At 58.3% G+C, this 16,524-nt stretch overlaps 1 protein-coding gene across 1 annotated transcript in view; it reads right to left on the minus strand.

Annotated features, from left to right (window-relative positions):
* Positions 1 to 278: 278 nt before the first annotated feature.
* Positions 279 to 16,524, minus strand: part of MYO18A (myosin XVIIIA) — an 87,574-nt gene continuing 71,328 nt past the window's right edge. Inside the window, exons 37-42 of the mRNA XM_038759587.1 lie at positions 16,252 to 16,389; positions 13,927 to 14,112; positions 13,412 to 13,551; positions 12,259 to 12,303; positions 7,784 to 7,906; positions 279 to 1,830 (exon numbers count right to left, since the gene is read on the minus strand). Coding sequence (XP_038615515.1) covers positions 1,683 to 1,830; positions 7,784 to 7,906; positions 12,259 to 12,303; positions 13,412 to 13,551; positions 13,927 to 14,112; positions 16,252 to 16,389 — 780 coding nt within the window. The 3' untranslated portion in view covers positions 279 to 1,682. The remainder of the gene's footprint in view (positions 1,831 to 7,783; positions 7,907 to 12,258; positions 12,304 to 13,411; positions 13,552 to 13,926; positions 14,113 to 16,251; positions 16,390 to 16,524) is intronic.

Genomic DNA, 16,524 nt, shown 5'->3' on the forward strand with positions numbered 1-16,524 from the left:
TGGATGGTCTGGAGAGTTGAGGGATCACCAGGGTTTGGAGAGATCCTTGTTCCCCAACCCGCCTCCATGGTTCTATCCTCCACGGGCAGGGGGACTGCCAACATGACTATTGAGGCTCCTCGCTGTGCTAGATGGCTCTTGTAGACTTCCAGCTGGGTGTGGGGAGGACCTGGGGGCCAGACTCTGGGGCAAAATGGCAGTCATGGCATCTCCCGTGACACACTTCCTGTCAAATTGATTCAAATTGCCTTGAATATGAATATATGATTAAGGTACGGTGTGATCCATTTATCAGGGGAGATTAAAGACAGTCATCTGCACAGCCTCGCTGGGGGACCATTAAGGAGAAAACTGCCATCAAATGCTCGAGCTGCTGAGGCTGGGGGCAAGAGCCGGGAGCAGATTGCATCTGGAGAGATGGGCAGTCTGGATTGGTGGGGGCAGGGAGGAACTTGAAAGGGTAGGTATACAAGCCTTTTTAGGTCTCAACAAAGTCTTAGGCGGGGAAAGGTCGTTTATTTCCACATGGAAGGAAACAGGAAAGAGGTGCCCAGGCCCATTGCAAAACCACAGGAGACAAGAGAAGGGGAGGGAGGGGGAGTCAGCAGGCAAGGACTGAAGTGGGGGACGGTCCCTGGGCACTGCCCTCCTGACACCCTGACCCTGAGGAGTTAACGAAGGTGAATCTCTGGAGACTGCAACGTTTGCTATGGCTCTTTGGAGAGGGAAGGGCTGGGGTGGGGCGGACTTCGAACCCAGAATGGGAATACCTGGAGGGGGACAAGGCCCCCCCCCCCCCCCACTTCCCCATGCTTCTGGGAATTTTAAATCTCCAAGCAAAGGGGAAGGGGAGCCCTTACTGGAGAGGGGGGCTTATATGATGTATCCAAGGAGTGGAGGGTTGACGGGGGCACCAATTAGTCCAGGTGTGTGTGTGTGTCCTGTTGGTGAAGGGTGTGTGTGTGTTTCCTGTTGATGAGGGTATGACTGTTCACTCTCCCCCTGAATGGTCCTAGTGTCACGGTGTGTTCATAGAAGGCTTTTGTCTCTGACCATCCCCTGCCGTGTGGCTGTATGTTCAGTCTCCCCTAACAGGGGCCCCCATGGGGCCTGTGCTCTGCCCCCAGCTTAGCCCCCTCATCACCCCCACCCCGCTCCCAGCTCCAGACCCCTGTCTTCAGCTGGATGAGAACCAGTTGGCTTTGGCTCAGCTGAAGACAGAGGATGATACATAACTCCAACACTCACCTCCCTCTTCCTACCCTACAGCTTCCAGGTGCAATGCCACCACAGGGATGGGGGGGCTTCGCAAGGGGGGACCGGTTTTGTTCTTAAATTAGAAAACAAAAGGACAGCAGGTACTGAAGGAGAGACCCTCTTCTGGGGTGCACGGGAGCCTGGGGAGGGGCAGGACCTCAGTAGCCCCACCGTGGCCCCCGGGAAAGAGGATCCCGCAGCTTGCCACCGCTCCAATCGCCGGGGTGGGGCATGGAGGGCCCGGGGAGGGGGTCAAGTTTTATCTTGACGGCCGGTGGCTGCCCGGACCCAGACAGTTCCGCCTGGAGAGGACCAGGCCCGGGGACGTCCATGCACACTGCCAGCAGCGGGGGGCTACTCTAGGGACCCCTGCCCCCAGTCTTAGGTGGGGAGGTAGAGGGGCAGGGAGCTGGCTTCTCCAGGGACTATGCACTGGACTCTTTCAGCTTTGCCTCTGTGTCGCTGTCGCTCAGGTAGCTGCGGCGGGGGTATCGGGATCGGGAAGTGCTGTCGGAGGGGTCAGGCTCATCATCCGACCGGTCGAGGGAGACGGATTTCCGGTAGCTTGGGGGGCTAGAGGGGAGACAAGAGAAGACATTTAGGGACTGGGTCACCCTCCTTCCCCTTCCATGGGCCAGCCTGGCCTTTTCTCCGGACTGGCCCATGGGAGAGCTATCACTTTGCTCCTCCCAGATTGGGAATAGCGCTCAGCCACCTTTGCGGATAAGAAAGAACGTTTACCAGTCCAAGCCAGTTTCACAGCCCATCCATTTCCCGACATTCTTTCTGATGTTCACAGGCCACTCTGCTACTCAGGAGAGACAAGCTGACGAGTGGATCTGTGAGCTGGCTAACCAGCCGTCAACAGGACTGCCCCCCCATCCCTCCAACGCCTCTCCTGTGGGACACCAAGCCCCAGGATGGAACTCCTTTTCCCACACTGGAAGGCATCAATAGACCCTAAGCCCCGGTCCAAGGAGGAGAAATAAAGCCCCTGGCAGAAGCCCTTGGCTGAGAGCAAGCCCCCAGGGCAGTGCCTGCACAATCAGTATAACTCCCTCTCCCCAAGTGATGAAAGGGCCTCTCTCTCCTTGCATGGAAGCATGGCCCGCCCATCATGGGGCCATAATAGGGCTTTATTTTCACTACTCAATTCAAAATTTTTCTCTTTCCTCCGAGCTTCCCCCGTGTCTCCCTGCCTTCTCGGGTGCACTATCATCTTGGTGCTGAGGGAGAAAATAGCCGGCAGGCAGCTCAGCACTCCTACCCCAGGCCGGTTCCCCACAACAACCCCGGGTCCCCGGGACCATCCGGTTCTGCTGGCCCTACCCCGAGGACCCAGTGTCCCCCAGGGGCAGTTCCCCCACCACCCTCCTCAACAGGGTCAATATGTACGACTGATTGTGGGAGAAGGGAAGGGGAGGATTCACCATCTTCATCTCTCCTGACACCAAATGGCAAAGAACAGAGGGCTGGGAGTTGGGTTGGCTGGATCCTTTTTTTTTTAATGGTATGTGCCAGGCACTGTATGAAGCACTGGGGTAGATACAAGTTAACCAGGTAGGACACAATCACAGTCCCATATGGGGCTCTCAGTCTTAATCCCCGTTTTACAGATGAGGAAACACAGAAAAGTTAAGTGACTTGCTCAAAGTCCCACAGCAGACAAACAGCCGAGTCAGGATTAGAACCCAGGCCCTCCTGACTCTCAGGCCGTGCTCTATACACTAGACCACATGGCTTCTCAGGGTCTGCAAGCACCCACCTTCCCCATCAGATCTGATCTGGTTCTCCTGCTCTAGCAAAGGACCCGTGTCCCTGGCTCTGTACGGATGAAGTTAGAGCCCAGACAGGCCCAAGTGTGGCCCAGAGCCTGGCAGAGGAAGCCTCCCGGGTACCTGAGGGATGAGCCTGGGAAGTGACTGGCTTCTCCGGGGATGCTGGTAGGGGGTGGGCTCCCCCAGTTCAGAGCGAGTGGTGGGCCCACTCCCTCTCCTCCCAACTCCTGCTTCTACCCATAGGAGAAACTGGCGCTAGACCCTGGCTTCTGCCTTGGGGTTCTCCCACTAGCCCCCTCCAACTCTGTGCCACTTGTTACCCACTTGGAACCACAGCCAATGGGTCAACTGCGCCCTCCTGGCTTCCCCTCACCCTTCCTCTGGTGTCAATCCAGCCCTGCACCTCGGACATGGATTGTGCCCTGTCGCATAGCCACGCCCAAATCCCTCCAGGTCCCTGAACCACATGCACCTCACCAACACACACAGCCCATGATCACCCCCACCCACCTCCAAAGCATGCAATCGGTGCATGTTAGTCCAAGACCACACAGATGCTCTAGGGGATTGGGAGTGGGGGTGGACGGCTCAGAACTGGGGGGTGTCAGGCCCCACAAGGAGGAAGGGGCAAATGAACAATCCATTGGGGCGCTCAGAAACCAGCCAGTCCAAGTCGTGAGGTCACCGTGGCAACCCAGACCCAAGGATGGGACAACGGGTGCCGCCAGTTGAGGTTTGGGAGGAGGTGGAGGCCTCGGAGCCTGGAATGGGAAGGACCAGCCCTCGAGATCTTTGCCCTGAGGAGCCCTTCGGCAGATATTTGATTTCATCCTTGTTAAACCCCAGAGGCTTGTGGCTTTCAAGGAGGGGGATGGTCAGGGCTGGGTCTAACCTTGGCACAATGGCACCGGCCTGCAATTAGGGCCAGCTCCCGGGGCTGCCCCCACAGAGAGGTTAGGAGGGCAGGCAGAAAACAGGAGCCTAAGGCACCCACTGCCTCCCATCTGACGGAGGGCACCAGGGGTGGTGGGGCCCCAGGCTCCAGTGATGGGCAGGAATATCACGATCATGGGCCGAGGGGGGAGCTGGTGGTTAGTAGCACACACCGGGTGGCACCGGCTGCCCATGCGGCACTCCATGCCAGCTTGCCACCTACGGCTCTAGTCGCTCTCGGGGCGGTACAGATAGCGCATCATCAGGCTATCCACCTCCTTCTTCCTCTTCTTCTCCTCCTTCCGGGAGAGCCGGCTGGTCCGTCCGCCCTCCTCCCCCTCCGAGGCCGGGGGGGGCCCGGCTCCCGGGGCCCTTCTTCACGCTGGAGCCGCTGCGGCACGAGACGGTGGAGCCGCTGGATGAGGACTCGGACTCAGACTCGGACGACTCGGACTCCGTCTCGCGCCTCTTCCGCCTCCTCCTGGATTTCTTCTTGCCCCTCCGGGACCTGCCCTTCTTCCGCCGCTTCTGCCCAGACGAGGAGACGTCTGAGCCCGACCCGCTGCTGCTACTCCTCCGCTTCCTACTCCGGCTCTTCCGCCCGCTTCGGGACCGGGACACGTCGGCGGCCGAGGCCGAGCGGCGGAGGCCTGCGGCCTGTTCGGGTACAGCCAGCTGAACGCTGCGGACGCTCTTCTGCTCGTCGTCCTCAGGGTCCGAGCCGGGCTCCAGGCTGCTGCGCTTGAACTGAGTGGGCCGGTAGCTTAGTACCTCGTTGATGGCGGCCTCCAGGTCGGGGTCCAGGTAGGAGCGGCATCCAGCCGGCCCGTCTGAGGCGGAGGTGCGGGGCCGAGGTGGCACAGACAGACTGCGGGCCGGTGACGGGTGGTTGTATAGGGAGTGGGCCTCGCTTTCAGCCAGACTCAGGGCCTCACTCGGGGCCAGGCTGGCGACGTCGTTGTCTTCGTTGTTCCAGCCGCCCAGGCGGCTCCGTGGGCGAGATGGGCGGGAGCCGGGGCTGGTGGCCCCCGAGGCCCGGCTGCAGGGGGGACTCGGGCCGCTGAGGCGCCAAGAGCTGCGGCGTGAGGTGGGCGAGCCCGACAGCGAGAAGCTGAGCACGGAGCGGGTCTCCCCCTCACCGCCGCCACCCTGCCGGGTGGCCGAGGATGCCCGGCTGACGGGGGCGGAGACGGCCGAGGCCCGGTCCGGGATGGAGCCCCAGCGCTTCTCGGAGCCTCGGCCCAGCCGGCTGCCAGCCTCTGACAGGACTGAGCCACGCTCCTCCTCCTCCTCTGCGGCCTCACCCTGCCGCCAGGGCGTGGGCTCCGTCCGGGCCTTCCGTGGGGGCCGCTCGGGGGAGGTGGGCCGTTCACTCAGGGTGGAAAAGAGGGAGTCCTCGTCCCCCAGCCCCCCGATGGAGTCCTTCAGGACCAGCCGCTTCCGGTAGCTCAGAGAGCTCAGGACAGAGGAAGGCCTCTCCTCCACCCCCTTCCCCTCCTTGCCCTCCACCTTGGGTGCGGGACTCAGGGCCACTCTGGGGCAGGGAGAGCCCGAGGGGAAGCAGAAGCCCAGGTATGGAGTGGAGAGAGAGAGGAAAAAAGAAAGAGACAGACACACACAAAAAAACAAGCATGAAACCCAAAGAATAAAGGCCTGGGAGGAGGGAGGGAAGACTGGAGAGGAGGAGGTGAAGTAGGGAGCGGAGGAGGGGGGAAGGGGGAGCAGAAGGAGAAGTAAGGAGGTACAAGGGAATGGAGGAGGAGGGAAGGCAGGGGGAGGAGGGAAGGGGTGAGGGAAGGGAGAAGAAGGAGGAAGGGAACGGAGGAGGGAAGAAGGGGGACGGGGAGGAAGAGGATTAGAGAGGTCAGAGGGAAGGGAGATGGGGCGAGGAGGAGAAAAGGTAGGAGAGAGGAGAGAAGGTAAGGGAGGAGGAAGGAGGCAGAGTAGGGAGGGGAGGGAGGAGGGAAGAACGGGGGAGGGAGAAGAAGGAGAAGGATTAGAGAGGTATGAGGGAAGGGAGATATGGAGGAGGAGGAGAGGGAAATGGGGAGGAGAAGGGAAGGTAAGGAGGAGGTGGGGGAGAGGACAGAAGGAAGGAGGACGAAGGTAGTGGAGTAGGGAAGAAATGGGGAGGGGAAGGAGGAAGAGGGGGGAAGGAGGAAGAGGATTAAGGAGGTACGAGGGAAGGGAGATGGGGGGAGGAGAAGGAAGAGGAGGAGGAGGTAAGGTAGGAGGGAGGGGAAGAGAGCGTTGCAGTGGCGGCAGCCCTAGCAGAGCGGTGGCGGGAGCAGCGGAGGAAATGAAGCAAAATAATTTGCCTCAGTGAAAATAGCTTCATGGAGAATGTCATGTAAATTAGACTATTGTTCTATTTCCTCACTTTTCCCCCCTCTAAAACGTTTAGTTCAATTTATTTCATTGTCAACTACCTGGAGCCGTGCCGCGCGGCGCCGCGCCGGGAGAGGAGGGGCGGGGGGCGGGTAGGGGGCGGTGTTATCTATCTGCAATAACAAAATGTTGTTCGGCTTCATATGTTAAACCAATTAGGGGCGGCGAGGGTCTGGGGGGAGGTCAGGAGGGATCGGGGGTCTGGGCCGGGCCTGGTTGGCCTGTCCAAGCAGGAGCAGGAGCAGAAGCAGAGGAAGGCTGCGGGGAGAGCCGGGGCAGGTAGGAGGGGGTGTGTGCTGATGCTGAGCCCCCTGCCTTGTTGCCAGTGGGGTGGCGGGGGACCCCGGTGGAGGTTGCCCCCGTGGGCACTAGGGACTGCGGCTGAACAGGGGAAGGGGAGGGGAGAGTCCTCAAGGGGAGAGGTGCCAACTCCCACTGCGCCCTGGGAGAGTGTTGGTTGGTTCCCTAGGGGGGCAGTGGGTATGGTGGGTAAACCAGGGGGTCCTCGGATACACGAGCCCAGGAAGAAGTGGGGGAGTGGGGCCATTAGGTCTCCAATCCAGAGCAAGCCAGGCTCGGCTGTGACCGGGACTCAGAGGTGCCCGGTGACCGGGGCCAAGCAGTGATCAGTGATTGGGGCCTAGAGACGACCGGGGCCCAGCAGTGACCAGTGACTAGGGCCCAGTGGTGACCAGGGCCCAGTGGAGAGCTGGGACAGGATTCTAAAACACCAGTCCCACCTCCTGCTCCATCACAACCTCTGCCCTCTCTGCTCTGTCGCTGGGTCAGCGGAGCCCCCAGCTGCCTCCAAGCCCCCAATCCCAAATACTGGGCTGGGTAGGTGGGTTTACCTGCACCCCAGAGACCAGCAGGGCCCCCAACCAGCCCCACCCTCCCCAAAACACCAGCCAGTCACTTTCAGCTCCCCTTATCAATCCTTCCAGGTGTCCCTTCCAGACGTGCCCTCAGCCTCCAGGCACACTCTCCACACTCACCCCTCCTGTCTGTTGCTTCCCCGGTAGCCTCCCTATGCCTGACATCTGTATCCCCACCCTGGAGCCACAAGCTTGGAACTTCCAGCCTGACATCTTATTTATTCATATTAATGTCTTCTACCCACTAGATGTAACCTTGTTAAGGGCAGGGAATGTGTCTGCTAATTCTGTTGTATCATACTCTCCCAAGCACTTAGTACAGTGCTCTGCACCCAGTAAGTACTCAAGAAATACGATTGATTGAAGAGCCTGGTGTCCCAGCCTGGCACCTCAAGCAGAGCTGCCTCTTCCTCAGGCCTGGAAGAACAGAGGTGGAGGTGCCCCTCTCCCCTCCTGAATTCCCCAGGGTGGTGGTCATCAAGCTTTGGAATCACTGTAAGTCCTGGCCACCGGGCACAGAACTCCACATGGCGGTCCCAACCGGGCACTGACCTGGAGCTCTTCAAGCTGCCGTCGTCCGAAGCTGTCTTGGAGGGGCCCTTGTTCTTCGACAGCCACGATTTCACCCCGTCGACCCGGTCCTCCAACTCCGAATCCACGTCTGAGTCGCCCTCACTGCACGGGGCGGACAGGGAGAGGTGGGCAGGGGTAGGGAGGAGTGGAAGTTAATGCACAGGATGCCTGAGACAGGCTGGCAGCAGGGCAGCGTGCCCGCTGCAGAAAGGCATGCAGTAGCTTAGTGTGCCAGGGTCACTGGGAGTTAGTTATATGGAAAATAACCCATTCACAAGCAGGTTGTCCCGCTCACCCATCGTCTCCCCTGGACAGATTGCCTTAGAAATCAAACTCCAGAAAGCAGAGTCGGGCGAGTGTCGGCAGGCACCTCCCGGCTGTGAATCCCCACTAAGCAGGGCCTGGGCGACTCTAGGATGACCAGGCTGCAGGGAACCACACTCATTCATTCCCTTGTAAACTGGAAGCTCCTTGTGGGGAGGGATCACATATACCAACTCTATTGTAGTGTACTTTCCCAAGCTCTTAGTAGTGCTCTGCACATAACGCTCAATAAATACCAGTGATTGATTGATTATACTGTAGGGATTCTCAACAGCACTGTGGGGGAGGGAGTGAGAGGGAGAGAGAGAGAGAACTCCCAGCCTGACAGACACCAATCAATAAATCAGTGGCATTTAATAATAATAATAATAATGGCATTTATTAAGCACTTACAATGTGCAAAGCACTGTTCTAAGCTCTGGGGAGGTTACAAGGTGATCAGGTTGCCCCACGGGGGCTCACAGTCTTAATCCCCATTCTACAGATGAGGTAACTGAGGCACAGAGAAGTGAAGTGACTTGCCCAAAGTCACACAGCTGACAATTGGCAGAGCCAGAATTTGAACCCGTGACCTCTGACTCCAAAGCCCATGCTCTTTCCACGCAGCCACGCTGCTTCTCTAAGCAGAGAAGCTTAGATGAGAGCTTTAATGAGAGCCAACTGTATGTAGAGCACTGTACTAACTGTTTGGGAGAGTAACACACAGCATGGCTCAGTGGAAAGAGCATGGGCTCTGGAGTCAGAGGTCAGGGGTTCAAATCCTGGCTCTGCCAACTGTCAGCTGTGTGACTTTGGGCAAGTCACTTAACTTCTCTGTGCCTCAGTTACCTCATCTGTAAAATGGGGATTTAGACTGTGAGCCCCCTGTGGGACAATCTGATCACCTTGTAACCTCCTCAGCGCTTAGAACAGTGCTTTGCACATAGTAAGCGCTCAATAAATGCTATTATAAAAAAAAGACTTGGAAGATTCAATCCCACTCCCAACCTGCCCCCTCCCTAGCTTTCCCAGGCCCCAAGGGGCAGCTGTGCCCCGCCCCATCCCCCCCCCCCACACACACACACTGTGGGAAGGTTAATTGCAGCTGGAAATTTCCCTGGGTAAAGAGGGGGCCAACCTATAATTAAGATAGGAAGCTCCCTGAGGGCAGGGCTCATGACTTTGAACTCAAGTGCTTTGTGCAGTCCTCTGCATACAGCAGGCACTTGATGAGCACTACTGATCGACTGAGGTGGGTCACCCTGGCAGAGTGGTATGAGCCGCATCCCAGTATTGCTGTGTGACTTCTCTGTCTCAGAGAGGGAGAGGAGGCATGGAGGGAATGGCATCGTGGGGAGGGAAAAGGGCCGGGAGCATCAGTCAGACTACAGAAAAAGCACAGTGGAAGATTCCTGGGGTATGGCGACAACCCTGGCTTGGAACCACTGGAAAATTCAACTTTGTACTGAGGATTAAGACTGTGAGCCCCATGTGGGACATGGATTGGGTCCAATCTGATTAGCTGGTATCTATTCCAGCACTCAGTACAGTGCCTGGCACATAGTGAGCGCTTAACAAAAAAAGCATTTAAACAACAAAAAAAAAGGAGGTTGCTCTCCTCCCCTGCCCTCTATTCCTGGAGGAGGGCATTAAGTCCAGACCTTAGAAGATTCTGAGCAGCCCTTTCCAGGCTTGGACACTTGGGGAATTTTATGCTATGGCGGCGGCAGCGCCTCACTGCATCTCCCTGCTGCGGCTTCGCCGGGGTGTCTCTCGGTTGTAAATTTCCTTTTCATCTGTGTCAACCGGAGAGGGCTCGTTCCTGAATTATGTTCTTCAATAAATAGCCAGTGCACATGCACACACGCACACATACGCACACAAAAACACGCATGCTCACAGCAATCGGCTCTGCACCGGGACCTGGGGCAGGGGACGAGGGGGAAGGGAAGGAGGAAGCGGGGCCCAGTCTACGGGTCTCCACAGGCAACTGCAAAATGACGGCCAAGAGCGGCTGAGCCGTGGCCCTCAAAGCGGGAGTTTAGCAGGCAGCCTGCGCCCGCCTGTTCAAGCCGGTGCCCAGTCACACCTGGCTGCCAGATTTATGGCGTGCCACGGGCCCCTCGGAAAGCCAGTGCCACCTGATTTATCTGCCTGGGGGAAAAAAACCTCCTTCTCTGGCTTAAAGCCCTCTAATTTATCTCCGCCATTCATAACCGTATCGATCGCCGTTCAAAAGGAGGTGCTGTATGCATTGCAAAATCTATGCCTACATGTTAAAAGCATTTCTGTATAAATCTCCCTTAATACCGTGCTGTTTACTGCTTTCATTAAGGTTATGGCAATAACAACTGTATCTATAAGTAAATCGAAAAATTTTTCGGCCCGCCTCCATGCGCTCGATATCTCGGCACGGGGGGTGTGTGAATCGAGGGTCACTAGGTGGGGGGGGGGGGGGGGTGTGCTGTGACCTTGGGGTGCCGGGGACAACCCAACCGGTCAGAGTGTGGGTCAGGGAGAGCATGAAACAGGATTCCACCATCATTGGATATTTCAACAGTCTCTGCCCAGGGCCCCAGCTTAGAAGAGAGCAGGGAGCAGCCTCCCTTCTCTTCCTCCTCCCTCTCTCCTTTGTCCTCTCCCTTAGACAGGATCCTCCAAACAGCAATTGGGTGATTTTCTGTAAACAAACTCTGGGGGCAGGCGGACTCGGGGGGCAGTTGGGATTTTAAATGGTGGGAATTAAACCTCAAGTCAAACACAATTTATGTCCGGGCTCGCGTGCTATTAGTTAACTGGGAGCTGAGTCGCAGGGGAACAAACAAACGGAGACAGAACTGCGGGGGATATTAATTGTGTGTGACAACTGGGCTCCAGCGGCCCTCTATCACTGTTACACGCGATTACATTTATCATTAGCTCTTATGGATTCCCTCACCGCCGCCAGCCCGGCTGGGTCCAGGGGGAGGACCTGGTGAGCAGAGCCGGTTGCAGGGTGGGGGGAGTGAGGGGGTGGTGCCTGTTGGCTGATCTCCTGGCTCAGACCCCTGCGGCCCTGGTAGGGGCTGGGGGAGGGGGCTGGCGTGTGTCCCTGTCCAGGGCTCCCCTGGCTGTGGCTTCCACCACTCCCTCCCTGGAGTGTGTCTGAACCACAGACATCAGCTCAGCTGCTCTTGGGAGAGGCGCAGGTGAGGAGGCAAAAATCAGTCCGTTCTCCTGCCCTGTGCTTTTGTCCCTCACTGGCCCCCAGGAGGTGGGCAAGTGGCTATCTCCATGGCTGTGTCCCCTCAGCCTCCTCCAGGCCCAATGCAGTGGACCTGTTTTTTCCCAATCCCTGCCTTCGGCTCTGAGACCTTAGTCGGGCCTTCAGGGAGAGCTAGGGAGGGGGACACAGGGGAGAGAGAAACTCCCAAAGGGGAGTTTCCCCTTTTCTCCCCTTTTCTCCAAAGGGGAGAGAAACTGAACAATAGCCACGGTGGAGGGAGGGAGTGGGGGCAGGTTCTGGACAGGGCCAGGGTGGGGGGAGGCGGGGACCCCAGGAGTGAGGTTAGGGGGCTCCACGACCCTCCTCCAGATGCAGGCCAATCCCTCACCCTCTAAGAGGCATCTGAGTTCAACCTGACGGACTCCAAAGGGGCCCTACTCTTTAGAGATCCCCATCCTCAGCACAGCACGGTTAATCACTTCATCGCCTGCCAACAAAAATCAACCCTCCGAGCTGCCTGTCTCCCCGGCCCGAATGAGCCCCCCCACCACCCGCCTCCCGTCGAGACAGGTAAGTAGTACTGGCGAGCGCAGTATAGGTAGAGAACAGTGCCCCAAGACCCTCCCATAAAACCCCCCACCTCCTGCTGAGACAGGTAAGCAGTGTTAGAGGTGAGTACAGTGGGGTGGGGGGGGTGGAACAGTCACCCACAACCCTCCCATGAACACCCTGCCTCCCGCTGAAACAGATCAGTAGTGTTAGAGGCTGGCACAGTGTGGCACAGTGTGGAGGGGTGTGAGCATGCGCCGGGCACAGGAGGCATGCGGTGGAGCGGTCACGGGGCAGGGCTCCAGGGGACGGGCGTGCTGAGGGTTAGGGGGGCGGGTGGTTAGACACCACATGGTGGGGGCGGCAAGGTAGAGCGCGGACGCTCCGGGGTCCTCACGGTTTATTCTTTCTTTTCTGATACTTTGTCACCATGTCCTGCAAACTGGAAACGGAGAGAAGATGGCGGGTGGGGCGACTGGGCACGGGGAGGGGGGCAAATGGTGACCCCCAATGGGGAGGACAAGGAGTGGGAAGGTGAACTGGCTGGCCCATGAGGCCCAGTGGACGGGCTCGGCCTGGCTTCCCATGGGGCGGGTGGGAGACAGGTCCCAGGCCGGCTCTGGGCCCACTATAGGCGCTCGGTAAATACAACCCATTGATTAGTTTGTTGGTTGGTTGGAGGGCCGGACCCTGGGAGCGGAGCTTGGGCAGGAGAGGGGGTGGTGACGATGGCGGCAGGGACACAGAAAAGGGCTGGGCGCTATTCAGCAGTGGATTGCTTAGAGCCGGGGCTATGACGGTTCCCCTGCCGCCGCTCCCCCTACCTCCTGGCCCCGCAGCCTGGACTGCAAATCTCACTTGGTTAAACTGTCCCTGGGCGGGTTTTACGAGAGGAAATTGCTGTCAGGGTAACGAGGAACCAAAGAGCCCTGGACCTTAAATCTCACTCTCCCCAGAGCAGGACAGGCCCCATCGAAAACCTGGCTAAACGGGGGAATAACTCATCCTGAACCAGCCTGCCAGCAGCCGGGGGGAAAACTGGGTCTCTGAGGGCTGGGGGGAGGGGAGAGAGGGAAGGGGAGGGGAGAGGGGGAAAAGAGGAGGGACAGGGAGGGAAGGGAGGAAATAAGGGGAAGAAAAGGAAACAAAGGGAAGGAAAGGGAGGGCCCCCACTCTGATACTCTCCCCCCTACAATGGGCCATGCTAGGAGCGTCCTCCCAGTCCCCACGGTGGGAGAGTGGGGGAAATGGGGAAGGAGGTCTGGGGCAGGAAATGGGGGTGGGAGGGAAAGGAGGGGGCAGGGGAGGGAAAGGAGGGAAAAGGGGAGGGAATGGGGGTGGGGGAAGGGAATAGGGGGCAGGGGGAAATAAGGGACAGGCACAGCTAGGAGTTGGCAGTGAGGAGGAGAAAGGGGCAGACAAAGAAGTTGGAAATGGGGCTTTTCTCTTTCTAACTCTCCCTGGCCAGCAAGGTTGGGGCTAGAGTTGGCCCCGCTCCCCAGCTGCCCTTCGGCTCTCCTGATACCCCCTCCCCGGGCCTCTCTCCTCACCTGTTGATGAGGTCCTCATTGTCGTCACTCTCCATCTCATCCTCGATGGCGGCCTGCAAGTCTCCGATGCGCTTGAAGGCCAGCTTCAGGTCCGCCTGCAAGCTCTGGTTCGCCGCCTCCAGGCTCTCCAGGTCCACCTCCTAGGGGCACGGAGTGGGCAGTGCCACACTGGCCGGTGGAGGTTACTGGTCCCTCTCTTCACCCAAAGGAGGTGGGTGTGGCCAGTTCAGGGGCAGCTCGTGGTCCTCTCTGAACCCCAGATCTTTTTCAGCCGGGCATTTTGTGCGAGCCCATTTGGTGACTCTCCACAAGGGGACCATGCTGTTCTTGGGGGGCTGCTTGCTTTTTTCCTCACCCTCTTCCCTCAGCTCAGGCTTGACTCTACCCCCGAGGGGCTGGGTCCCTTCTTTCCTTCCCTTGCCCTTCCCGGGCCCCTCCCCACCCCGAGTCCCCTGCAGCCTAGGGGGCGGGCATTCCCTGCAATCAATCAGTGGAGTGGGGGTAAGGGCAGGTACCAGCTCATGCTTCTTGCGTCCGGCCTCCGCCTCCTTCTTGGCCAGCTCGCCCATCTCCTCCTTGGCGTCACGGAGCTGGCGCTGCAGCCGCTTGTTCTGCTCCTTCTCTCGGTTCTCGGCCGCGCTGCGCTGGTCCCGCTCCTCTGTCAGCTTCTCCATGTTCTCCTTCAGCCTGCTGGCCAGGTTCTGGAAGACGATACGGGGGTCCCTGGAGCCAGCCCGGCTGCCAACCCGCCACCCGTCCCTGCATCCTCCTGGACAGGGAACTCAGTCCAGGGATGTCAAGAGGCAATCTCAGCCAACCCTCGCCCACCTGCCTATTTTTATGGCATCTGTTAAGTGCTTTCTATGCATCAGGCATTGTACTAAGTGCTGGGATAGACACGAGCTAATCAGGTTGGACACAGTCCACGTCCCATGAGATGCTCACCGTCTCAATTCCCATTTTAAAGATAAACTAACTGAGGCCCAGAGAAATGTAGTGACTTGCCCAAGGTCACACAGCAGACAAGCGGCAGAGCCAAGATTAGAACCCAGGTCCTCTTACTCCCAGGCCCGTGTTCTCTCCATGCTGCTTCTCTTTTGCCAGAAGGCCGCTGCCTGTAGTCTGCTACTGAGGAAGCCCTGACCTGGATGGCTAAAAAAACCCAGGAGTTAACAGGACAGAGCAGGGTGAGGGCACCCAAATCAGTGAGGGTAGGCGCCCAGCCGTGCCGGCAGAAAATGGATCCTGAGCGCCTGGGCCCAACCTGGAGAAGCAGTGTGGCCTGATGGATAGAGTGCAGGGCTGGGAGTCAGAAGGACCTGGGTTCTAATCAGTTTCTCCACTTTGCTGCGTGGCCTTGAGTAAGTCACTTCACTTTACCTCATCTATAAAATGGGGATTACGACTGTGAGCCCCATGTGGGACAGGGACCGTGTCTAACTTGATTTGCGTTGCTTGTATCCACCCCAGCGCTTAGTACAGGGTCTGGCACATAGTAAGCGCTTAACAAATACCATAATAATAATTATTATTAGTTCAGTGCCCGGCAAGTAGTAAGCACTTAACAAATACCATAATTATTGCTAGGATTACCCCACTCCCTAGCTGGGGCCCACACCTTGGGAAAAACCTAGCGTCCCTGTCCACGGACACCAGGCTCTGGGCCATCAGCGTCATATAGCTGGTAGGCTGGGGGCTGCAGCAGCGGGGAGGGGGCAGCCTGCAGCTCCCTGAGCTACAGAGTTCCCCGGCTCCCCTCCCCCTTCCTGAGAGGGAGGGGCCGCAGCAGGCTGGCTTTGGGGAATTGGAAAAATGGATTGAATTTAGTGTGTGGTAATTACAGTCTGGAGGGGAGGGAGACGGAGAGAGGAAGGGGAGCTGAGGTGGAAACGCAGAGATGCTGGGAAGGGTGAAGAGTGGAGAATCAAAGAGATGAGCTGCGACAGGCTGCCGGGCAGCAATGGAAAGAATACAGAGAGGGAGGGATGGAGAGGTGGTGAGGGGGAAAGAAACGCGGGGGGGCCACAAAGCCAGGAGGGATGACGAGAGTGGGAGAAAGGAGGGGAAGGAGGAGGAGAGAGGAGAAAAGGGCAGGAAGGACAGAGGAAGATGAGGAAGGTCCAGAGGGGCCTGGCTGGAGAGGGAGATAGCTAGAGAGAACAAGGTAGGTAGGTGAGAAGACGGGGAAGGGTATGAAGGCGAGGGAGGGGGACGGAATGCTGGGAGCCCAAATCCCATCTCTTCCACAAGTGAAACCATCCGCTGCATATTTATGACCCTGCCGAGAAGTGGAGAGTGGAGGGGGTCGGGGTTCGAACAGGAAAATGTGAGGACGGAGCTGAGCTGGCTCGGGACTCTCCGGCAGATAGCAGGCACCGAAGCAGAATGTAAAGCAGGCTCACAAACCCGGATTGGAGAGCCGAGGCTGCCCCTCACACCCGCCCCTGGGCACTCAGGAAACGGGCAGCCAACGGGCCCTGTCCCCCCGCCCACAGCCCACCTCCAAACCAGGGGTCCTAAGAGATGGAGGGAGTGCTTCTCCTCTTCACCCTTCCCCCAATTAATCAATCAACAGTATTTACCAAGCACTTACTCTCTGCAGAGCCCTATACTGAGCACTTCCCCGGATTTCCAGGGGCTTCCGGGACTTGCCTTCCTCCCCCAGACCAATGCTCTCCTAGCCTGGGGAAGTCGGTGGCCATTACGGCCACTTCTGGCCCCTTGTTGGCTCCAAAGAGGCAGGCTCCAATCAGCCAGTGCCCAGCTCTGGGGTGCGGTTCTGGGCCCAGGTGGGGGTGGGGGGCTGCTGAGCTGGGGGAGGGACAAGGGGGGAAACCCACCTCCAGCCGCTTCACTTGGGTCCTCTCAAACTCCAGCCTCGTCTCCAGCTCCCGGATCTTGGCCTCCTGCCTGCTGACCAGAGACTTGTCCACCATGGTCTGCTCTATGAATTCCATCTGGCTCTGAAGCCCTTGCAACTGGGAGGGAACCAGGAAGGGGGGTGAGGGGCGGGGTCACTGCCCCTTTCTCCTCTCTCCTCCTTTGCCCCTCCTCCTTCCCCTCCTTTCTCCCAATCTCCCTGACTCCGTGGTCAGTCTGCAAGCTTCTTCCCC

This window comes from Tachyglossus aculeatus, chromosome 17 (assembly GCF_015852505.1).
Source record: "Tachyglossus aculeatus isolate mTacAcu1 chromosome 17, mTacAcu1.pri, whole genome shotgun sequence".
In the NCBI taxonomy this organism is placed as follows: domain Eukaryota; kingdom Metazoa; phylum Chordata; class Mammalia; order Monotremata; family Tachyglossidae; genus Tachyglossus; species Tachyglossus aculeatus.